Source organism: Trematomus bernacchii, unplaced genomic scaffold (genome assembly GCF_902827165.1).
Source record: "Trematomus bernacchii unplaced genomic scaffold, fTreBer1.1, whole genome shotgun sequence".
Taxonomy (NCBI): domain Eukaryota; kingdom Metazoa; phylum Chordata; class Actinopteri; order Perciformes; family Nototheniidae; genus Trematomus; species Trematomus bernacchii.
In genome coordinates, this window is record NW_022987973.1 from 1,429,160 (window position 1) to 1,454,599 (window position 25,440).

Sequence of the window (25,440 nt, forward strand, 5' to 3'; positions counted from 1 at the left end):
AGCTTAAGGCTACAGACAGGCCGGAGAAGGACCCTGTGAGGGGAGCGAGCGGCGTGTTAAACTCTGTGACCTCCACTCACCGACACAACAACACACAGCTGCTCCTCTTATCACCGCTCAATATGTTCACATATCACAGATACATGACCACTGAAAAAAACATGAATATTCCGATATTTCTGATTGTTTAATCAAGTTCTCAAATATGAAAGGTACTGTTTACTTATATAAAATGCTATGATAACTATAATGTTTTCAACAAATAAGATTATATTACATGCACATATTATACTTTTACTTCACAACTACTTTTATTTGACACCTAGTTATTGTTACTTTGCAGATAGAAATGTAAACACCTATCATGAGCATTTACAGACTTTTTTACGAATAAATATCACCAAAAAACTAAAATGTGTTAGATAAAGCCATTATTTGTATGTATTAAATACATTTTTGCAGTTTAATGTTTATATATTCATATGATGCATTATATTAATAAATAAACTACTACGTGCTCATTTCTACAGAGATCTAATCATCGGATAAAGTCAGGTTGGAAATGTCCGGGTTTTATTTGTTGTCATATCAATCATATTAACACTATATTGACGTATTAAATGTGTATTAAAAAGGGAATTTTTGATATATTATATACATTTATATTTGTAAATACATACTTGTCCAATGCTAATGTTTCTGGAATTTTGGAGAAATCTACAAATGCAAATGGAAAACAGTTTTTAAAAATCAATCTAAATTGTGTATATTTAGAAGTTTTCATTCACTTAATGTAAAATAAGTCGTGACATATAGAAGCTAAACAGCCCAGACTCCAGATTGACCAGTGTACAAAGAATTCATGTTTTAGCAGGAAGCTGTGTTTCCGCCCCATGTTGATTTATCAGATAGGCCTTTTGATATTGATTTCATCTGGTGATAACAGAAGGACGAGGAGGAAGTCAATCGCCATTGACGGGGACGATGGTATCAGACACACAGCCGGCTGTGATCACCACACAGAGAGACATTTAACTGAAGTCAGGACAGCGTAGTCTTACTTTGCTGAAACAACTCGGCACTTCAATAAGTAAAAGTCACCATTGGTTGTTCAGTGATGCTTTATTGCATTTCAGAGAATTAGAATTTATTACAAATTAAATTACAAAAGCATAACAATACTTTAAGTTGTTTTCAAAAGTTCAAATATATGTTCGAGTCAAGTCATTTTTTCTACGTTAATACAATTGCTACAGTAACAAGAAATAGCAGATTCATTTTTTTTCAAAGTAGGGCATATTTTGCAAATTCAATCTGAAGAGAAGAGTTTGTATTCATCATGATTTCAGATTTAGTGCTAATCAACAAAAAAACTATTGAATGTCTGACCAACCAAACATTGGTAGAATAGTTTGGCATTTATAAATTCTTGCAGAGAGTTAAATGAGAAGATTATGACCACTCTTTTATCTGAATGGTAACAATATGGCTACAACTAGCAGCTGGTTCGCTTAGCGTAGCATAACGACAGGAAACAGGGGGAAACATCTAGACTGGCTCTGTTCAGACCGTTCAGACTTAACAAACCTGCCTACCAGAACCTCTAAAGTTCACAAAACTAAACATCTTACTGTGCCTTGTTTGATCCACACAAAAACCAAAAGTGTAGAAATTACAATTCACTATTTCACGAGGTTGTGTGCCGGACTGTTTCATTGCCTGGACCCGTAACTCTCTGCTAGAGGGCCAGGCAATGAAACAGTCCGGCATATAACCCCCCCATCAAACAGCAAATTGATGTTTGTACACTCTGGTTTTTGCATGGATCAAACAAAACAGATGTTCATTAGTGAGCTTCAGAAGTGCTGGTAGGCAGCTTTGATTGACAGGAACCAGGCTAGATATATCCCCTTGGTTCGGGACATAAGGCTAAGATAAGCTAACCAAACGTTAGCCGTAGCTTCATATTAACATTCAAACATAAAAGTGGTAGCAGTCGTCTCATTTGGCTAACCCTTGGCAAGGAAGCAAATTAGCAAATTTCCAGAAATGTCAAAATATTCCTTTATATTTGTAACATGTGTGGTTTGATAAACATTTTCATTTTATTTCCATTCCTGAGTAAGTATACATGTGATGTTTTTGAAGAGAGCAGTTCCTCAGGCTCCAGGCAGCTGAACAACTTCTTGACTTGCATCGTGAACACACGGCATTCTTTTTCATGTGTTCATTCATAAAAAGAAGTAAAGATCAGCGCCCAGATCTTCAGAGTTGCTCTTATCGTCGCTTGTCTGTAATCACAGTGAAGATAAATGGTCTGATGGCTGACGGTAAAATTATTTTGTCTTTGTTTGAATTTTTCCCAATTATATTTTTAGAATTGTTTTTCTGTGTTCAAATAAGCAGTTGTGAGAGAATGTAGCCATTCAAAAAGCAAACCATTGATCTTGCAGTGTGAATACAGCCGGTGCTTTAACCTCCAGCTTTTAACGGTGTCCTCATTTTTTCAAGAACTTCTTGATCAATTTCACCACCTGAATACAAAACATTTAGGTTATTAAGGACAGGTTACAATTCATGGATAAGTTGTCATCTAATCGTCAACAAACATTCATGAGCCCCTCAGGATGAATTGTAATCTCTTTGGTTGATAGTCCAACTCAAAGTCCGACTTCTCGTCTAATATTGCTTAACTTTTGTGATAAGTACTACTTTTATAGTGTATGTTGGCATGCTATCACAGTAAACTTCAAACACGGTTAACATTTTGAGCATGTTAGTATGATGGTGTCACAGAGCATGACCCTTGTTTATTGTTGAATATGAAATCAAATTGATTTATATTAGGTTATATTAACTGATGAGGTAAATGTGAATTCCCCATCAGTAACCAGGTAATCCTGGTATTTTATAATAACTAGTGATAACGAATGTGATATCGATTCTGCTGACAGTTAAAACAAAAAGTGTTTACTGTAACTTGACATCCAAATGTTTTTATGACCCTAAAATAAAACCTTCATCCACTTAAAACTAATCAGTTGTTTTGTTTTAATGCTAAACTGTAAAAAAGATGTAGCAAACATAACTGACTGACACACTGACCTCATCCGGAGGAGGGATTTTTCCCGTCTTGAGCTTGGAGTAGATCAGCTGGCCGTTCACAGAAATCTCAAAGCTGTCTGTGGGGTGAGAAAGTACATCAATGTTAATTCATTGTAGTATATTGTATTATTTACACAATAGTATCTGTGTGTAAGTAAAGCAGGTTTATCTGAGAAACAGGAACTATATCACTGATGCTACATTCCTGTCAACAAAAGAAACACCAGAACAAAAACAGGTTGGTTTTCAAGTTCTGACACTTAAGAAAAACGAGTAAACAATAATATTTTTAGGACGTTCTGCAAGTGACAAGAGATACTGTCGGCTAACTGAAATAAGAAACACAGTTTAAAGTCTTTCTTTGACAGTGTTTACAAAATCCCATTGTTACCAGTGGTGTAAAGTCACTAAGTAGATTTACTCAAGTACTGTACTGCTACTTTGTACTTCTACCCCACTACAATTCAGAGGTTAATCGTGTACTTTTACTTGTGAAATATGATTAACACTTAAAGGTGGGGTAGGTAATTTCGGAGAAACCAGCTCGAGTGTGTAGAATTTGAAAATACACACCCGGAGAAAATCTGCCACTTCCTTACAGAGCCCCTCCTCCAACACACACGAACGCGCACATGACCAATGAGGGCACGAGATAAGTTTGTGCACAGATGGAAGGCTGACAGGCAGGTAGGCCATCCAGTTATTTTAGCCGTGCCGGCTAAAATGATTGGTCGTGCTTTTTACAGTACTACGGCTTCCACAGATAACATTTTTTTATGGATTTTTTGTCAAAGCACTTAAGATATTCATTGCTATCGGGATGTTAAGAGCATTCCATGGAATATAACAAAAAGTGTATCTCGAGCCGGTTTCTCAAACGTACCTACCCCACCTTTAAATAATGTTTTAGTTTGAGTGTAACAAGCTAGCCTGCAGTATAGAGAGTCATTCAAACTAGCTGCACCTTTACCAGCCTTGATAACACTCTTATGCATCAATAATTATAATCAATCATATCATATATATGATTCTGAAATGAGCCAATTTGGTACTTTTGGTACTTTAAGTTTATTTTGATGGCAATACTTTTGTACTTTTACTTGAGTCACAATTTGATTGCAGGAATTTTACATGTATTCCTACACTCTGGTACTTCTACTGTTACTCAAGTTCAAGGTCTGAGTACTTCTTCGACCTCTGGTCATAACGTGTCATGATAAGACTACTTTATGTTGTGTCATTTTCTCTTTCATTATGACGGATGAGTCTGAGTGTAAAAGCAAAAGCATCTTTACTCTGCCTCCCGACCCTCCCGGTCACCTCCTTCACTCCAGGAACCTGCCGAATTGCTTCGGCTAGTTGCCCGTAACGGTATGAGTAACCTCATCCGCTACTGCAAACAAAACAAGAAGAAGGAGAAACACATCAGAAAAACAAACAGATTATTGGCACACAGAAACTCTCAGACCAATAAAGAATGGCCGTGTGGATCAAAATAAGCAGATCTTTTACAGCTCAATGGAAAGTACAGTATTTCTGTGTCCTTTTCTTTTGATCCACAATATATTTATTTGTAAAACCATGAAATACAATATTTAGTTTTAAAGAATATAGAATTGCTGGATTGACACAAAGTAAAGTACAGAAAACTTCAATCAAGAATGCTTCCCATGTTTCACTGTACGTAATACATGGTGGTATAAACAAAATGGATTCTATTAGATGAAAAGTATTTACATAAAAAAAACAAGTAGTAAGAAAAATACAATACTAATACAAGCTCAGAAACGGCAATGTTTACAGACATTACTTATATAAAATCCTCTTAAATCCTGTTAAATTAGGATCCTTAACTTAGTATGAGTATTGAGATATATTACGTTTTCCCCAATAGCAACAGGACTACGCCCTACAGTAGTGTGAAATAAAACAAAGATCCATCTTCTAACTTTAGAGATTTTATTACAGTGTGTTCGGAGATCATGTTACAGTATATCAAGTTGAACACTCACCAGTATTCGACCTCCACTGAAGCCATGGTGGTTGACAGCTGTTTTCACGGCTGTAAATCGACGGAGAGATGTGAGCCTTCAGTCAGGAAATGAACAGAATAAAGTGCAGAGTCATTGTTTTCCTCTTTATAAAAGTACACCGCACCCTGTGGGAGGGGAAACCAGTCTGACTGCCTTCTGAGTCATACCTAGCCACCAGTTTTATTTATATCTAGTACACTTAGTTTCTTTTCTCATGCCGTGTTTAAGAGTTACTTTAATGCTTCTTTAACCAAGTGTTCCCACACCACTTCATTTTCTTCAAATTCAAAGGTTTCACAGGTCCCACTTCACTCACAATGACCAGACAGGGCTTAGTTTGAGACATAGATCAAGGTTAATGACTGTCACAACACTGAGAATTTGTGACACAAAGAGTAATAGCAGGCATTAAAGAAACTCAGAAATAACAAGAGAGAAACGTCCATATGTTTGAAAATGCCTTGCTGTATTAGAGTGACAGGAGGCAATATCGTCTTTTCTAACACAGAAAAACAATATATTTTGTAAGTTATGTAGAGATTTGAGAAAAATAACAACGTAAAATCACTTAAATGTCTTCTCTTGCATGTAAATAAATATATCTTTTTATAAATATATACATTTAAGCACTTTAAAACACCTGTCTATTTATGAGAATCTTCTAAATCTTTCAAGGCCTCAATTTTTTCCTTCAAAATTCACAAACAGTCAAGAATTTCAAGAACTTCCTTAATTATTCCTTCTTCAGGGGGTTCCTACTCCTCGTTAAATAACCAATTCAAGGACTTTTCAATGACTTTCCAGACCCAATTCACTCAAATTGGCATTGTTAGATACATGGATGACTAGTTTCCTTTGCATTGCACTCTCTTGAGTCAGGTTGCAAGTGAAACAATGACTAACATGCAGACAGCGGCACATTCATTCTGGCTCAAAACATTACACTGGAGCACTTTTGATGATCGGCTTCGGTTTCTCCCCCTCAAACTCACCAAGTTTCAATATTATAATTGAATTATTATGCTATTCCAATAGTGCTGAAGGACAAATCATCAACTATCTTTCTGTAGAAAATAACCAAAGATCATTTGAACTCATCCCTCACCCGTTAAGAATGAGGAAAATTGACTGTACCGATGTAGAATTGAAGCCAAGGGCCAATCATCAGTGTCCTCAGCTCACCTATCACTGTATCTAACAGGTGAGCCTCTATCAGTTTGCTCCGAGGCAGATGAACGGGGGTTATTGTGGGGGATTTCAAAACCCAGCAGCTGCTGTCCCTCTGAGGAATCTGTTCACACAGCAGCCTCTTTGTCTCCTCTGCACAGATAAGTTCAAGAATCCACCAGCAGGACGATCTGCAGGACTGCACTGCCCCACTGATGATGGACTCTGTGCAATGGCAACAATTCAATTAAAACGTATTTAATGGTGATATGAGGTATGCAAGCCTGAAAATATATACAGACCTGGAAACGTTATTTCGATCTCTCCGTCTGTACACATAAACTGAAAGATTGACTTTGAGACATCAATGTGGACACAACATTTTACGATGGCATTTTATTTTCTCGATTAAATCATATCATTGATTAAATAAAAGGTTGAATTATGTCAGAAAGACAAAAAAAAGAGCATCCATTCTTGACATCTGGGCCCCAATGAAGTTTGTTTTTTGTGCTCAACAGACCCAGAAAGTTTCAGCTGTATTTTATACCAAATAAAAGACATTTGGAAATAACCCCTGCAGATATAAGTGCCTGTTTTTTTTTCTTAAAGCTTACTACTAAATATGAATTTGATTTTAATCTGAATAATTGTCACGCATTGAAACACAGACATGATTTCGAACAATGTTGCCAAAGCTTTTTTAACATTTTATTTGTTTAAAATGATGTCCAGTACAAAATGTTTACAGTAATACCCTTACGTCTGTCAGTTCCCCTGAATAAAATATTTTAATCTGTTCAGCTCATGCCAGATAACAGTATCTATAAGATACACTAGATTGTAATTTGCTCATACAATAGTTGATGACAAAGATATAGCAATAGTACCTTTGTAACAATAAAAACTATCAGCAATATGTTGGTGGACACACTCTCAATACAATAACATTACATACATTGTTCTGTAAAAGTTGCATTGCAATCTGCCCATATTTTACAAGATTTTCAAATTCATGTATATCTGTTCATTAACTAAGAGACAAAAGGTTGTGATACAAGTCTTTACACATTATAAAAATGATGTGGTGTAGCAGAGGCTCAGCAGCCGTCCTCTGAAGCTGCTGTAACAGATGTACAATGCACTTAGATGTGTTCTTTTTTTTTTTCTTAAAACAAGGCAACTTCTCAAACTTCATAATAAATAATAAACCCTCTGCAACAAAACGGTACCTGTGGATATATCCAGTTCATATATATATATATATTTTCATAAACTTGTACAAAATATGTTTAAAAACTTCTTCTCCTCGTGTATTTTTACTTTTAAAAAAACAAAACAAGGTTAAGATGGTTGAATTGTGTTCGACAGCGTTTTGGCGGGATCAACAAAAGCATGACACAGTCTGCATGCACTGGTTTCCATGGAAACTCAGGTGTGATTCTTCCAGTTGATTGGGTGCGCCTCTCTGCTCCTTGGCTTCGACTAAACATTGATCTGAAATAGCGTCCTATAATTCTCTCTCGCTCGATCACTTCCTCACATCGATCCGCTCACAGCATCAGCCTCATTGATTGGCGGGACTCTTTGACCCCGCCCCCTGGATTCGGAGGGTCCTCCTGTGGGAACGTCACCTTATCCGGGGTGTAGTCATTACGCTTTATATCTGGGAGGAGAAGAGGACAAATATGTTGCAAGAGATTAAAATAGTTATCTTGTGTTTGTATTCTCTCATTCAATGTTTATGCTACAGCTGGGCAATACATACATCCTACATTTTGGATATCGTTATGTTGCACAAGTGTCTTTTTTTGCTTGTTTTTTAAAGGCTGCGTCACAGGAAATGGATGTCATTTCTTGAACTGACTAGGCTGTTCTAGCTGTTCAGTGTTGTGCTATTAAAATACAAGTGCAATGAATAACATATACTGTTTACTCATGCTGACGCTGGCAGGTACTTCACAAAACACTGCTGAGAGATGACTGCGCTATTTACAATATACCATTTTTAAACACTATTATTATTGTCATTTGCTTTCTCAATCCTTTCTATGTTCAATTACTTTTTTGAATTGCTGTTACTTATTTTTGTTACCATGAGTGAAAAAACCTATTAAACTAAATCATAACTCAAAGTAGAGTATTTTTATGACTGGATACGCATCTGGAGGGAGTCATTAAATCATCCGAATGCTCTGGTTGAGTCATTAAAGGTTGGAGTTGAGATTGGAGCGTCTGATATCATTTATTCTAGGAATAAGCTGACTGAACAGCAGCCGCTCCTGACGCCTCACCTGGGAGTTTGAGTTTGCGGCAGCAGGAGTTGCAGTGGTGTTTGGATCTGAAGTTCCTGATGGCATCATCCCCCAGGTTGGCCGGTCCAAAAATCATATCATAGGATCTGCAGGAGTCACACAGAGATCAGTGAGTGCAAACACAACAGAGAAAGCAACAGATAGAGTTGGAAGTGTATTGAATATGGTATGGCTGCTACTGGTTATTGTGTTTGTTGTGCATTAATACACTTACTTACAATAATATCCTTAATTCATACTTAAGTGTAGCCTATAAAAGATAGTCAGAGAAAGGTGAAGAATTTCAACAATTTCTACATGTTCCTCAAAATTCCGTTTATGATTGCATTAAGACAAAAGCATAATAAGGCAAACAAGTAAAAAGCAGCAAATTACAAGTCACACAGCGCGCTTAGTGATGCTCAATAAAGTGTAGCAAAGGAGTCAGGAAAAGTGACATTTAATTATCAGCTTTTGACTAACGATTGGCTTAGCTTTACAATATTGAGCCAGAAGAAGGTATACAAATATTTCAAAAAGGTGAATGACACGTGTGAGAGCTCACTTACCCCTTCTCACCGCTCGTAATAACAGATGGATCTGTCAGAATCTCGCCGACCCCTACACACACACACACACACACACACACACACACGAAAAAGCTTTATTGTCATGATAGAAACTCGGCTAAGTCTACAAGCAGACAATGGAGAAAGGACTTTCATTTACACAAATCATTTTCACATGCATGAAACAGGGGAACATCTACACCTAACCCATTTCCATAAACCATAAACCGAGGTAAAAAAGCTATTTAATTTAAAATAAACAACAAACTTGACTCCATTCAAAGGGATTCATTTTGGTAACGTAAGAGTGCCGAGTGTTTACCCTGCAGGTCGAGCACCAGCAGCTCTCCGCGGGTGTACTCGTAGGACCAGTGGCTGAAGGCCAGCATGGTTTCCTCCAGCAGGTTGGTGGGCACGATCTCATCTCCGTTGTTGTTGTTGAACTTCCTGAACTCTCCGGTGATGCACTCCTCTATCGCAAACCACTGTCCGGCAGAGTGACAGTAGAGCAGATACACCTCCAGAAACCTAAACACAGCGGGGACACAGGTTTAACGCCGACAGGACAAAGAAAATGCTCCAAAATGTTTAATTTTCCTAATTATATTTGAGGTTTAAACAGCAAAGAAACAACAGCCTAGCATTTAAAGTGACTCAAGGTATTATGCATTTAGAAAGGTAGGAAAAGGAAATGTTTACCAATGTGTTGATGCTTTAAAAGGAACAGTTTGGCTTTGTGGTAAATGCACTTGTTCATTGATTAAATGAAATCAATAATACTATCAATAAGCTTAGCACAATATAGTTGAAATAGTGCGAGACAAGGAACAACAGTAACACAGTGAGAAGCGTGTAAATCATCCATTGTGTTGCCAAACCACAACCAGCTACACAAAGCGTGTCTGGAGGCTGTGCATGACATTCATACCGAATCAGATCAATATATGAAAATAAAACCGATGTTAGATATGTGGATGGATTCTGCCACAGCCTGCGTTTGTTCTCACCTCGGAGAGTAAGGGATCGTCTTCGGCCTGATTTGGTTAAAGGCAAATGTCAGTTTCTGAGCAGCTCGTTGTTGTTGAATTTCCTGGAATGACACAGAGAAAAGACATTTCAAGTAAAGCTTTGTAACATCGCCACAATTAAAGATTCTAGCCACAGTTTTACTAGTTTTTATTTGTATTTAGTCTTCATAGCTAAAATGATGGACTTTGATGCTTTCTAAAGAGAGATGGCAACCTTTTGTGTTAACGTGGCGGTACCCAATTGTTTGATACATAACGTGTGTAAATCCCATAAAGCTCTATGAAACTAAAGACACAGTTACAGGTCCGACAGGGTCTAAGAAGCCTTCGCTCGTACCCTGAGACAGAGGTGCAGCACGGTGTCCTCCTTGTAGATGCTCTGCCACGTTTGGACCACCTCTGGAAGGAAGGATTTGACTATATACAGATGTCCTGGTTTGAGGATGTCGTACTCTGACCAGGTGCAGAGCACCTTGAGGGCCCGCCTGAGACCCCCGCCCATCTCCTCCTTGCTGAGAAACTCTATTTTAGCACAGAGGCCCCGCTGGGCCCAGGAAGACATGCTGTTGTTGATGGTGTTGGGGGAGCTCTCCTCCAGCCGGTACACCGTCACCGGCTCTCCTGAGGAACACAGAGCTGCAGGTCAGACACACACACACTGATAGACACGGATAGACACACACACTGATAGACACACACACTGATAGACACACACACTGATAGACACACACACTGATAGACACAGCGTTCCTTTAATGATATATCCCTGCTTGTTCAATTCTGTCTTAAAACAAAACATCTTAAAAATGCTACTGCTCTACAGAGTTTGTGCAAAGAAAGGCAGAAGATACTCACAGCAGAACAACATTGATACCTGTTTACTGAGTGCTTCCTCCTTAGCAAACATTTGCCTACTTATGCATCAGCAGCAACATGAACACTCAAATGATCGTCATATCAAGACATTTGTGTTGTAAATAATACTAATGTTTAAGTGGTTATTTGAGCCAATAACTCTTTGAAATGGAGCTCGTAGGCTTGGTATGTATTTGATTTTCTTTAATTGTTGTTCTACTGATTAAGTGAACAATGCAATGACGAGGTACGCCCGACGCTGACATTCTTCCAGTGCACAAACCAGTCTCTGTCCAGTTCAAAACGGGCCCAGAGAGTCGGTCTGGGTGCGTCATGAGAGTCATGAAACTGTTCAGCAGAGGAGGAAGGAAACAACTTGTGAAAAATTCCAAGTGCAATGACTGATTGCAAAACAACTTCAGTTCCTCCTGAGCTTTTAGATCAGAACTTTGTTCCAATGTTTGTTTTGGTTAGTCATTTAGTCTATTATCTGCACTGACCTAAACAGTCACACTAAATAACTACAAGCACATCCTGGCGTGCACGAGACATATTGGGATTTTTAGCAATAACTTCATATTTAGTAAGAAATGAGTTTAGACCAGAATCATTTTTTGTCTGTTTTACCAATTCCATTGATATTTATTCGGTTTAGCTGGCTACATTTGATCACCATATTACAATTAATGTAATAAGACGTGTTTATTAAACTAGCCAATTGGTTCAAAGGGCCAGGAAATCTAAACAATAACAATTTTTAACAACAAGTTCGCCTTTCGATCTTAATGTTTTATTAGGTTTCATATAAGGATTTTTACAATTGGTATAAACCAGCGTAAAAAGACCTTAAACTAACATTTTACAACTTGAATATCTGATGGCCATCCAAGTTTGTTTTTCCCAACGTCAATGTTTTCAGTAATTGCAAAATATTGAGCTTAGAGCGGCAACAAGCTGTACACTGTGGTGGTAGTACAGGTAACTTGTTTTTACATTACATCCCATTAGAGAGGGCTTTATATTTCAAATATTGTTAAATACTGTTATAACATGAGACTTTAAAATATACTAATAACATGCGAAATTGTGTTAGGCCCATTTCTAAAACAAACTGTAATCCATGTGTTTGTTGCTGAACAACCACCTCCTGACTGCACCATGATGAAATATCTAGAAACTGTTGCGTGTATTTACACTCCGATATATTCACAGCAACTACTCGACTGCCACTTGAAACTGTAACATCGCAAACTAAAAATCAGTATTTCCTCAACAGCAGGGAGAAATATCTGAATAGTGAAGCCAAAATAATCATTTAAAGAAAAACAACACCACACAAAAGACAGAACCTGCTCTCCCACAGTTTGGCTGTGGCTGTGAAAACAGAATGCAGCAGGTGTGGAGAGAGGAAACAATGTCTGCCTCCAAACTTCCTCATTCTCCAACCGCCTGCCGTCTCTGTATAAACTGTCTGCGGTGTTTTCACCTGAGCCGACATGTCTGTGAAACATGTGCTGTGACCCAGACTCACCTCTAGGGGGCACCGGGGTGAAGGGGATGCTCTGAGACAGCCTCATCAGGTTGTTGCGCTCCACAGCTGCAGGAGGAAGAGTATGTGCACACGTTAATATTGTTTATATGTTCACTTTGTTTAATATAATATTTTATATTGTTGCATCGACTCAGTTGTCTTGTGTCTTACCTGTCAGAGAGAAACCATTATTTATTTTATGATCATACATGTTACCTCCTTGTGTCTATTAACCTGATCAAATGTTATATTTTGCTGCTTGTACCTTTTAAAGTTCTTATTAAATAATCTGAGGGGAATTTCTTATTGTTTGTTTTTGACTTGTGATGTGTCATTTTGTAAAAGCACATTGAGCTGCATGTGTTGTATGAAAAGTGCTATATAAATAAAGCTTTATTATTAATATGCAAACAGGTTAAGACAAACACAGGAGAGGAATCAACAGAGGTGACAATATGTGGTGTGATTATTGTTTGCTCTTAGCCTCTCTACCACAGACAACACTCACGTTTAATGTGTTTTAAAAAAAAGTATAACTAGATATGTAGCATCATTGATTTAGCAAACTAGCCTGTGACATAAGATTTTCAACAACATAATTACTCTGTAGCTATGTCAGTTTGACAATAAAGAACCTTGAACTAAAACAATACAAGAAAACACAATGAAACACCATATTCCCCATTTCTCACCTGAGTACATGAAGCTTTCTATGGGCTTGAATGGAGAGCCAATAGCTATGGAGAAAAATAGAACTGTTAATGTCTTTAAATAATTAGTTGATGACATTTAATGAACATGACGGTGAAAAAAGAATCCGAGCACATCTATTCAGCAACACCCTGAGCTGTTCTAGCGTTCACCAGCAGATGTCTTCATTTCACAATTGTACTTGCATTTAAATGTTCTTAAAGTTCTTGGACATTGCTTTTCCTCTCATAAATAACAACAAGATCAAGGACAATACTCAAGAAGAAATAGACCATAGAACTCCCTGCAAATATCTTTATTTTTAATATCCTTTTTGTATCATTCTATTGGTCTTTCTGTCAAATGATTGGTGGCAGATGTATGTCTCTGAGTGTGTTGTGATGTGTGCTCGGTCAGTGTGTGACTCACAGTCCTTCCTGGCTCCCAGGTGGCTGTGTCGGGGCGTGTAGAGAGAAACTGAAGCTGCTGTAACCACTGAAGGAGAAGAAGAGCACAGTGATGCTTGAATCCAGAAACACGAGTTAACGTACATCAAGCATTGCTCAGCAAAGTTCACTCACTGTACTAAGATTTTCCATAAACAAAGTTACAAAATACTTCGAAAACAGTCCATATTCAATGCAATATGAGCAAGTATAGTGATTTAAATATTTTAAAGAAAATCCCAAAATGGTATTAACTTTTCTTATCTGGAATGAACCTTCTAAAAGGACATCATATTCTGGATGTAACATGGCACCTTTTCCATTTTGTTGCTAAAGGCAAATCATAATAAAGCCACACTATCCTTCATTAAATCATTATAAAATGGTAGTAAGGCTGCCACTAGAGGAAAGGTCAAAGGTCACTTTGATAACAGCGTCTGTGGAGATGCTGCTGGACCAGCAGAACGAGTCCGACCGAACTAACTCACCGTTTGGTGATTCTTCCCCAGGGGCTCGTCTGACGGAGAACAAAAGAAACAAAACAACATTAGTTTAACAAAAACATGTGAGCTTGTGTTCTGCATTAACACACAGTAGGGTGGAGAGAATAGTGGGCGTCATTGACTGCTGGCTTCAAATAAGTTCAAACAAATATGCATCAGTGCAAATTAAATCAGAAATAAAATAATCTGACTTCAACAGACATGTTCAATTATCACTATTACTTATATTTGCAATTTGACATTAAACTACTTTTACATATCATTGCCAAAAGAATGTTACAAAAGTGACATTTATCTTAGTTTTATTATTTGTGCTAGTATCACTTGTAGATGTAATTCACTTTATATACATTTTTGTTTACTCAATTTACTAAGTTTGTTTTTATTTTTCACTATTATGCTTGGTTTCGGTATTAGTCATAGGACCTTTGTGTTTTTATTTTAATATTGAGAATTCTGAGCAATTTCTGGTACAAGATATCCTAACTATTAATTAGAAATGAATTCATACAGTTTTATTGGATGTGTAACTTAGGAAATGGTGGGTTTGTATGTGTGTGCGTGTGCGTGTGTGTGTGTGTGTGTGTGTAAATGTAGACATCTTGAATGAAATCAGTGGTAGGACACTTACAGGCTGCTGGCTTGGGCTGACTTGCCCTGAACTCTCTCCTGGTGGAGAAATAAGAAGTGGTTAAACAAAGACAGAAACCAGCATTAAAGTAGTTTTTATCTTTGTACTCCGGAAAGTACACACAGTCTTGTCTTACCAGGCCTGCAGGCCGGGGGTCCTCGTGGGCGAGGATGTCTTCAGCTGACGACCGGCTCCTGTCCCTCTTTGTCAGAGCTACAGGAAATAAACAATCATAAACAATAAAACCATACTCACGTGGGGATTCCACATACAGCGCCTCAGACTCAGGGACATACAAGGCTTTGTGCAAATATTTATTATAACTGTTTTAAATGTAACGCATATATGCCAAATATATATATTTATACTAACATGCAACACCATGCAGATACCGCAACCTTTATCGACTCTTTGTGCTTTCTGGTTGGATGCAGACTACAATGTATTATGTATTTTTGTATATTCAAAAAAGTTGAATCTGATCTAATTATTAATATATGTATAATAAAAAAACATTTCCATATTATTGTTTGTATTTGTTGTGTGATCTTACTAGATTCAGGATGGAGGGAAGCTGGTTCTCTGTCGAACTCTGTGAAGCCGGCGTAGGAGTTGACTGATCGGATGTGAGCGGGACCTGAAGGCAGAGCCTGAGACACATAAAGGAGTGAGAAAATAAACCTTATTCTGAAACACTGTAATAAAGTATGGCTGCTATAAACAATATGGTTCACAAATACATTCATGTTAGGCTAAATAAGCATCTGGGAACTACATTTATTATTATATTGACGATGCTGCTAAAAATACATGTTACTCACACATGCACTCAGCTGCAGTCGGCTCTCTGACACCGGGCTCTGCCGTGAGCTGGATCTCTCTTTGGGAGCAGAGAGCTGGAGGTCCATACTGTCTTTATGTCCTGAAACCAACACATATGTTTAGCTTTTGTAAGGCCATTTGAATAGCTATGTCAGTCTGCAACATGACCAGAGTAAAATACTATATTTATGTTTGTCTCATGTCACAATATCCCACCACAACATTCAAAGAATCATCATAACCAAAAGGGTAAAATAATCAGTTCAAACATCTGATTCCTATAAGTAAATCCTCACCTCCACCTGCCAAACAAAACCTTAATCAATCACAGTTACAGTTGAAAACCTCAAGTCAACCAATCATTCGTGACAAGAACACTTCAGAAACACCAGGACCAGAGAGCAACCAGACAGGAGGACAGAGAGAGGAAAGGAAAAGGCAGCTAGAGAGTCAACTGGATCCTGATCTGGAGATGGAAAGGCCCGAGCACCCGGCAAACGCAGTCCCGAACGTAATCTCACACTAAAACTCAAACCTCTCGTTGAACAGCCAGGCGCTGCAGGAGCCGACCGTCCTGACATATTCCATTCCCTTCTCCTTTGTCTGTGGGGTTTCCTGGCTGCCACAGCAGGGGCCTGCACACAACCTGGCTTGCTGCCGTTTCCCTGAGTTTGACCCCGTGATGATTCAGCTTCAGGAGCTGGTGGGACTTCAGTGTCTGTGCTCAGAGAACCGGATCTGCCCTCGTCGTCGCAGAAGGCCTCGTTCACGTACCCTAAACCTGTCTCCCCTTTTCTCTCCCCCCCTTCTAAGCCCTCTGTGTTCTCTGGCTTCGCAGTGCAAGCAGGAAAGCAAGCAGGCCGAGCAGAGCCCGAAGTCTTAGAGACAACAACAACAGTCGGATACACACACACACAGCTTTCCCCCTCCTCTGAGATCTCAGCATCAACACTAGTTTCACCCTTGGTCTTGTACTTACCCACAAATGCCCCAAACTCTACAGTGGTGCAGTCTGGCCGGTAAAGCCTAGCTAGGGCGAGTTCTGGGTGGCTGGAGCCGCTGGGCTGGGCTGGGGTGCTGCTGAGGTGGAACTGGGCCCCCGGGGAGGGCACACAGGGCAGGCTGGAGGGAGAGTCGGAAAAGCCCGGCTCCTGTGGACGGGTCGGTTTATTCCGGGTGAGAGAGTGGCCGCGGAGACGCAGCTCCGGAGGGGAAATGGCCACAGCACTTTGGACAAAGGCACTGGAGCTGCCTGGGAAGACGGCCTCTGCAGCAAAGTGCCCAAGCCCAAACAACCCCCTCCTCTCTGGACTCAACGCTGGGTTCATGGTGGGGTCCAGCCCCACACTGTGTTTGCCCATCATGGATGATTTGGAGTGGGGGCCAGTGTCTGAAGCCACAGGGCCGATGTTGGGGACGACGTTTTTGGAGAGGCTGAGCTCCCGGGTGATCTGGTTGTGGACCTTGCTGGCTTCTGACGCCCTCTGAGCAGTGAGGGTCTTCAGCGTGTCCACAGTGAGGGCAGAGAGGTCCTGCAGGTGTCCGATCTGAGTGTCCAGAGTGTGCAAAGAGCGCTTTATGAAGTTCACTTTGTTCCCGACCTCCTTCAGTTGCATACACATGGTCTCAACCCTGGAAATGACATTAGGTTCAGTTAGCCACAGTTCAGCTTGTGCTACCTACTATTGTTTATGTTGAATAAAATGTTAATACTATACTATTGAAGTAAATAACCTGTCTTCTAGTATTGAGGGCGGCGTAATAAGGTGCTCAAACAGAGTGTTTCAGACAAGTGGTGGATACAGGTATACTCAGACGGACAGAGTGAGGAAAATGTGTTTTTTTTAACATTAAAGCATATTTACATTTTCTAAGGAACCCAAAATACCAGCATGAACATAATAATGAGCATGACCTTTAATGTTAACAAGTTGTGTTTTGGTCAGTTCGCGACTGTATGAGAAGGTCCATGCTTTGTGTGATTCAGGCACAAGGATGGGCATGCATGCCGGTTTGATAGACTTCAAGGATAAAAGCATTAATGCATTCTGATGTTTAATACAGAATCTAAAAGTTACTTTTGGTTGTTTACAAGAAAAACTCCACTGGGCACCTTTAAGAAGGCCAGTAACAGTCTCACCTTTCTGAGGTCAGACGGATGCGCTCCTCACTCCCCGAGTGAAACTGATCATCCTTTTCATGAAAGTACGTCTCCACACACTGCTCCTCAAAATCATGAAGCTTCTTTTGGTCCTCCTCTGTGAGAAACAGCTCTGAAAGAACGTAAACAGGCGTGTTAAGGTTAGAAATGGGTTTCTCCCATTTTTCCCTTTAAACTGTGGGTTTTTCTCCGGAAGTTTTTCCTTGTACGATGTGAGGGTCTAAGGCAAGGCAAGGCAAGGCAAGTTTATTTATATAGCACCTTTCAACACAAGGCAATTCAAAGTGCTTTACAGAAAATGGAAGACATTAAGAAAATGGCATTTAAAATCAGTCATTAAAAAGAAAAGATAATAAAATAAACATTAAAAGAAAAAATACATGGATAAAAGTTACAGTGCAGTTTAAGATGTGAATAGTTCAATTAAAAGCGGCGACAAAAAGAAAAGTCTTCAGCCTGGATTTAAAAGTAGTAGAGTTGCAGCGGACATGCAGGTTTCTGGGAGTTTGTTGCAGATATTTGGAGCATAATAACTGAACGCTGCTTCTCCATGTTTAGTTCTGACTCTGGGGACAGAAAGCTGACCAGTCCCTGAAGACCTGAGAGATCTGGATGGTTCATCATTTAGCAGGAGGTCAGACATGTATTTTGGGCCTAAACCATTCAAAGCTTTATAAACCAGTAACAATATTTTGAAATCTATTCTTTGACACACAGGACAGAGGGTGTCATTTTTCTCATACTGATATTCCGAACAAACTGTGCTGTTGCATTTGCTGTAAAGTGTCTTTACTGTAGGGTATTTTTATTATATGTACAGCACTTTGGCTCGACCAAAAATCGTTTAAAAATGTGCTATATAAATAAAACTTGATTTGATTTGATAAAGTGCAGTAAAGCAGGAAATATTTGTCAAATTGTTTGTCAGGCATAAAGTATTTAGATTACAATGTTGAAAAGACAACAAAGAAATGTATCTATTTATATGAATGGCATCCTTTGAATAATACACATTTAGGAGATTTGATGCGATGATGCAGAAAAAGGTCGTACTTGGTCCGTAGGTATGCTCCTTCTTTCTCTTCCTACACGTACAGAAGAGGGAGTAGATATGGCAGAGGAGGATGAAGGGGGGGGGGAGGACCGGCTTCTCGTGGTAGGCCATAATGAAGTGGTAGCGCTGGTACTTCCACACCAGATTAGAAATGGACTTCACTTGCAGATACACATTGCTGGAAAGAGAGTACAGACATTAAACCCAGGATAATGATGTTGTTGAGAATGTCAGCCATATTTCAGAATTACAGGGAGCGTTTACCCAAACATTTAAAATCTAAAAGTCTGCTCTGATTGGTTAGCTGGCCGGCACTGTTGTGATTGGTTAACCGATTAGAGATGTCCCGCCCCTTAGCCTATCATGTACAATATGTTGGCGCACTAGCATATACTAGCGCCGGTGTTACATAGTGATGTTATTATGATACAGAAGTAAACAAATGAGTCCAATGGAGGTGTGTCAGGTGTGTCAGATAGAAACTTTCCTTGAACTTTGAGAATTTAGACTTTGCAGAGCTTTTACATGCCCAAAAACCTACAGTATATATATATATATCACACTACAGGAAAGGGAAAAGCACAAAAAGCTAAATAGGGGCTCTTCCTTCTGGGAGGTGATGAGGTTGGTGAGAGTAGTTTGGTAGAAAGAAAATAGCTCCTACATGAAACTGATCATAAAACCAATCAGTTATCGAAGTAACCGGGTCATGATTTCTAAAAGGAGACATTGTTGTTTGAATTTTAAATTGAGAATGCAAAGTAATGTAAATGTAGTTCCATTTGAGAGAAGGCACACATCTCTACGGCTGACATATACATTGGGTTAAGTATCCCTATCTGGTTATAACACCAGTGGTGTAGTGGTCGTTGGACGCGGGGGGTCGCCTTACCCCCACACTTTTTTGAAGCATGATTTATTTTTGAATAGTCTAATAAATATAAAATCATTGCCAGTGTTATCAGTTGCAAGTGTGTATTTGTTGTAACAATGACGAAAACTTAACCTACATTTCACAGAAATTATAATAAAAACGTAGCCCAAGCATTTATGCAACTTGATTTGAAGCCTGTGTGTGTGTAAGGGGCAGCACTGTGTGTATGTGTGTGTAGGGTGACCAGGTGTACACCATTTGTATCATTTGTCCCGCGTCCAACAAATTGAGACGATGTCCCGCATTTGAGTGACAGTCGCGCAGAAAGGCCCGGCTCGGTTCGCAGACGGCCGGCACCGCCCTTTATTATCATATTGTTTAAACGGCATCATGTAAGTTGCGCTGACAGGCGACAGAGGGCCACAGAGGTCCAGAGTGTACCCCCCCCCCCCCCCTGTTAACAGTTCACGAGCGCGTCCATAGTGTCTCCCCCCCCACGTCCGCCCAGTAAAAACATCCCCACTACACCACAGTGTAACACATAACCAGAAACTGGGCAAAGATAACGAGTAAACAGTATTCTGGATACAGCACTGGAATGTCGTGCACTTACTTGAAGAAGGCGATGAGGAGGTTGACCATTAGTATATACTGAACAAAGAGGTAGACTGCTTGTAGGAGAGGAGTCAGCCACACTCCCGCCGTACACAGTGACTTTACTTCACTGTTATTGGCACACACTGTGAAGAGGAAGAGTGTTTAAGGATGGGCACACTCCTGCAGGTATGCATGCACTGACAAATCCCCAAATGTGCTAAAGATTAACTTACATCCACCAGGACTTTTTTTATTTGCATTTTCTTTAATTAACTTTCTGTCTGGTGTCGGTCCAAATCTGACTTTACTCTTTGTGTGAATGCTTTTGTGGTAAAGGAGAACATAATAACTCAAATAATGAATTGTTTAATAATACATTCCTGACCACCTGCTCTCTAGATATCCATTGAAAAGCCCATATTGATCCTCAGCAAGTACATAGCTCTAACGATGTAAATCCACCAAAAAGATGCTGCATACACGTACAGTAAATTGTAAAGTACCCTTAACTTTTATGCAAGAAGAAAATAGCCGACTACACTTGGTGTGACAAATAAGCTGCAACTATGATATGTTTAGAGGGATATTTCCTTCAACTCTAGCCTTGAGCATTCATTAGCTTTCTTTAAGTTTGTTGTAAAGTTGTTATTTAAACAGCATAATTTACATCTGACTTGTTACCACTCATAGTAGCTATAGTAACACTCATAAACCATGTGATAATTTTCAGCAGTGTGTGAAACCTTGGGATGCCAACTCAGGTTATATGGAGCTCTGCCAGGTGTTTTGTTCCACTGAAGCATCCAACGCGCCCGACTGATGATCACTTAATCGTTCGCTGTTATCCAGAACACTTTAAGCGGAGTCAGGGCGATCGATGTTGTGGTGAAACAAAAAGCCCTGCCTTACCAAAGAGACCTGCGTTGGGCTTCGGTGTGTGAACCCATGTTGAGTGAAAGAGACTGTGAAGGAAGCCAATGATTATGCCATCGTGGGTTTGATTTCCAGTGCTCGTTTGGAGTGCCAATCAGCTATCATGCCGTGGTGAAAAGCTTTGAATAAAACTATTCTTACCAGCGTAATCTCCTATACCTTCCTCATCGTCCTTACCGTCGATTTCATAGGCATACACTTCCCCGTACATCATCCAGTACGGCTGGAAGACCACGTCTTTGGCCAGCGACCAGCTGGGCTCCTCTTGTGGATACAGAATGGCTTTCCGGGGAACGCCATAGCTCAGCAGGACTATAGCCATTATTACCACAATATAAAACATGTTGGCCACCTGCAACAGATCACACACACAATTAATACGAAATATGAGAGATGGCATATCAATTGCATTTAAACATGTTGTCTGCTTCCTTTACATCATGCAGTTGTGTGACTTCTCACTTTCTCACCATTTTAGCGATCATCATGACGTACGGTCCAGCCTGCTGGTTGACAGCCAGGATGTCAAAGAGTCGCACGTACCAGAAGATAATATTCAGACAATACACCGTCCTGCCGGGGACGAAGGCTTCACCTCCGGCCAATCTCAGGCCGAAGCCGATAAAAAAGGTCACAATGGCCAGAAAGTCGGACACATTAAAGTAGTCACTGAACCACACCTTTATCTTCTGGCTTATTTTGCCCGCTTCAGACATAAACATCTGGAAAAAAGAGAAAGAAAATGTGAAATAATGCTGAGGAGATTTAGTTTATTTGAAGTATTGGCTTCACAGGGCTCGAGCAAAGAAATCTTCATTATCTTCTTTTGCACATACCTCTCGAATTTTCTCGATGGCAGAGGTGAATATGTAGAGGATGACGACCCACTCCTGAGGAGAAGGCCACTCGGGCATCTTCACCAACACCACGTACGAGTAGAACATCAGGAAGCCCAGATAGAAGAGCTGACAACGAGAGACACATTCATTAACAACTCTCTTCAAATGAAGCTTTGAAAAGCTGTCATATTGTAGGATTCCATCACCCTGAAATAATCAAACATTTGAGACTTGTTGTTATTGTAATGATATAAATGTATTTTCTGGTGCCGATAAGTTGTGTGTATGTCTTCCTTTATGTTTGACAAGTGGGAGATCAAACCGCTTTCTGACTGCATTAAAAATACTTTGTTTTTTTAAAAGGCCAAATGCCAAAAAACATGTTTGTCTAACAAAATATTTTAATTGTAATCCATGTGGAATCTGGAAATGATGATGTATATATTTTCAAGATTTTGAACTTTAAAATGCTCTTTGGCAGAAAGGAGTTATAAACGCATAAGTTATAAACGCATAAAAGTTATAAACGCACCCACCGATGAATAATTATGGATAGATATACAATTATATTTCAATAAATATATGTTAGCCATTTTATCTGCAACTGTGCAGAAACACCAGGTTTTAACAGAATTATAGACATGCATACAAATAAAAATGTGTGCAGCATTCAAATGTTGATTTTGAATTCGACATTTATAAAAAAAAGAGTCACGGATTTTTTCTTTCAAGAGTTGGAATAGTGTATTTTCTTTTTTACTTTGTACGTCATAACTGTTGGAGATGTAGATATGCCAAGTATAAGAAAAGCTTGACGTAGATCAGGGTTATTCAATTGGCGGCCCCGGGGTGATATTTACTGGCCCTTTGAGTATAATGTTAAAAAGTAACCCCCTTTTTCTTTTGGGCCAGAGTGCCTTTATTCCAGAGAGGGTGTTACATTGAGAGATAGAGGGGAAGACATTGCCTGAAAACTTCGGCGGGCTCGGGTTTCGAACCCACCTACTAGCTACTGTAGTGACAACTTCTGTCATTGATTGCATCTCTGCGTGAATGATTAGATAATTTCACCTAAATGAAATCAAATTAAATGATGTTGATGGTTAAATTAGCTTCACATGTAGGCCTACTGAGTTCTGAACTTGCCATTTAGATCTCTAAAAGGCCTTGGGGATATGTTGTTTGATTGAATTAAACACAATATATGCACTCCACTATGCTGTTGTAGTATTTACTGTATCCGAAGCTCTTAATATGATTGCTCATATTTCAAGCCATCTTTTTCCCGGCCCCTTGCTTTGGATCATTTTCATCAACCGGCCCCATTCCAAACTAATTGAATAGCCCTGACGTAGATGATAACTGGCCGGTGTCGATCCCGAGAGGGGCTTCCTCTCTCTGAAATATTTTTAAGAGGAGGTCAGCAGGGGCCTCTGAAGGGGCTGAACCTCATCATGGCACTTTGAGTCGGGAGCAAATAGTCGGCCATTTTCAGCCCTCAGAGCTCAGCTGGCGGTGAGCTGAGAGAGAGAAGAGAACATGATCTTCTCCGTCTCCAGTGAAAATCACAGTTCCCAACAAAGCCGGCTCTCAGAAGGGAGGGGTGAGCAGGATGGAGATTATATAAGGAACAGAGGTGGGATATTTTATCCTACTGGTCATATAAAGCTGTAATAATCAGTCTTTTCATAATAAAGCTAATCTTTGTAACTGGATTGTTTACAGTTCTCATGATGAGATGATCAGTTCTGTCGAAGTTCTTCTGATAACCTTTTCTCTCCAGACAGCAGTTTGAGACAGTAATCCACGCCTTTGTCACTACTCGGCTGGATTACTGTAACTCTCTCTACATGGGGGTCAGTGGGTCCTCCCTCGCTCGTCTGCAGCGGGTGCAAAATGCCGCAGCAAGGCTTTTAACTGGCACACGGAAATATGACCACATTTCCCCCATTTTGGCTTTGCTCCACTGGCTGCCAATACATTTTAGGATTCATTTCAAAATCCTTTTATTTACTTTTAAATCCCTAAATGGCATGACCCCACCATATATTTCTGAGCTGCTACACCCTTACACGCCCAACCGCCCTCTCAGGTCAGCGGATCAACTGCTCCTGAATGTGCCCAGAACCAAGTCAAAGCTCAGAGGGGACCGTTGCTTCTCTGTAGCGGCTCCCACACTGTGGAACGATCTGCCCCTGCACATCAGACAGGCCGCCACACTGCCTGCTTTTAAATCGCTTCTTAAAACCCACCTCTTCTCCTTAGCGTATTAACATCTTTTAGAGCGTTGCTTTTATTGCTTTTAAAATTGTCTATTGTTTTTACTTGTACTTGTTTTATGGTGTGTGAGCTGTGCTGTGTTTTTTTTTTTTTTTGTATGTTCCGTTTTGTTTATTTGACTGTACAGCACTTTGGTCTGGAGGTTTAAAGTGCTCTATAAATAAAGCTGTATTGTATAAGTAAATCATATTGATAACTTTTGTATGGTAGTACATGCATTCAAACATGTGTCTTGTACTAATTAGCACATGTTGACATGCTAAAATCCTAAAGAGAGATAGGGAAGATGGTAAACATTCTATATTATCATCAGCACGTTAGCATTTAGCTAAAAGCACTGCTAAGGGCAGCCGTACAAAGCTTTGCTGTAGTCTCTTAGTCCTGTTTTTTAAGTAACTCATTGATTTGCTACCTGTATTAACATGAAGTACTTTTTTTTTTAAATATATAAATAAAAGGCTATTTGCATAACAAATACATTAAGTGGGTACTTTAGGAAATAAAGTAATAGTACTTTAGAGCAGCTTAGTTCAACCCTTGTGTTTTCATCTTTTTCAGTAGCGAAACAAACCATGATTGGTTTTCAATGACACATGAACTGCCCATTGTAGTTTGACCTGTGCTTGGAACAGAAAGGAGCTCTTTTGTTGCACCATACTGCAGACTGTGGGAAAGTTTGTCCACATAGGCAGGTAAAGTTACACGTGCACACTAACACACACGTCCAGTTTACACACTACATTAGAACAATTGCTGAACCTTGACATGAGAGGTGTGAACTGTTGGAAAACCAGCCATTAACACTCGCATCTGATGTGCAACCTGTTATGTGCAGCATTGATGTGTTAAAGTAGATGTAGATTAGCCTGGGTACAGGCTATATTACGGAGACTAGCAGTTTCAGTGATGCTATCAGCACCTCTCATTCTTGAACAGCCTGAAAAACAACCCTGTCCCTGCTGATTAAACCCTCAGTGACGACTCCCAGGCTCCTGAGAACCAGCCTCAGGCTTGTGTCCATAAATAAA

General features: G+C 39.6%; 1 protein-coding gene and 1 long non-coding RNA gene across 2 annotated transcripts in view; both read right to left on the reverse strand.

The window, feature by feature from the left end:
* Window positions 1-1,103: 1,103 nt before the first annotated feature.
* Window positions 1,104-5,279, reverse strand: LOC117471570. Its single transcript, XR_004554804.1, has 4 exons — window positions 5,118-5,279; window positions 4,401-4,498; window positions 3,106-3,182; window positions 1,104-2,534 (listed from the first exon to the last, which is right to left on the reverse strand). It is a non-coding gene; the product is annotated as an uncharacterized LOC117471570 (long non-coding RNA).
* A 1,700-nt stretch (window positions 5,280-6,979) lies between these two features.
* Window positions 6,980-25,440, reverse strand: part of trpm7 (transient receptor potential cation channel, subfamily M, member 7) — a 52,918-nt gene continuing 34,457 nt past the window's right edge. The window contains exons 20-40 of the mRNA XM_034116675.1: window positions 22,130-22,258; window positions 21,764-22,015; window positions 21,471-21,645; window positions 20,377-20,503; window positions 18,889-19,067; window positions 17,815-17,947; window positions 16,654-17,306; window positions 15,674-15,774; window positions 15,406-15,502; window positions 14,989-15,065; window positions 14,853-14,890; window positions 14,207-14,235; window positions 13,702-13,767; window positions 13,275-13,319; window positions 12,583-12,648; window positions 10,534-10,817; window positions 10,176-10,258; window positions 9,491-9,696; window positions 9,169-9,220; window positions 8,600-8,706; window positions 6,980-7,971 (exon numbers count right to left, since the gene is read on the reverse strand). Of these exons, the coding sequence (XP_033972566.1) occupies window positions 7,859-7,971; window positions 8,600-8,706; window positions 9,169-9,220; window positions 9,491-9,696; window positions 10,176-10,258; window positions 10,534-10,817; window positions 12,583-12,648; window positions 13,275-13,319; window positions 13,702-13,767; window positions 14,207-14,235; window positions 14,853-14,890; window positions 14,989-15,065; window positions 15,406-15,502; window positions 15,674-15,774; window positions 16,654-17,306; window positions 17,815-17,947; window positions 18,889-19,067; window positions 20,377-20,503; window positions 21,471-21,645; window positions 21,764-22,015; window positions 22,130-22,258 (3,012 nt within the window). The 3' untranslated portion in view covers window positions 6,980-7,858. The remainder of the gene's footprint in view (window positions 7,972-8,599; window positions 8,707-9,168; window positions 9,221-9,490; window positions 9,697-10,175; window positions 10,259-10,533; window positions 10,818-12,582; window positions 12,649-13,274; window positions 13,320-13,701; window positions 13,768-14,206; window positions 14,236-14,852; window positions 14,891-14,988; window positions 15,066-15,405; window positions 15,503-15,673; window positions 15,775-16,653; window positions 17,307-17,814; window positions 17,948-18,888; window positions 19,068-20,376; window positions 20,504-21,470; window positions 21,646-21,763; window positions 22,016-22,129; window positions 22,259-25,440) is intronic.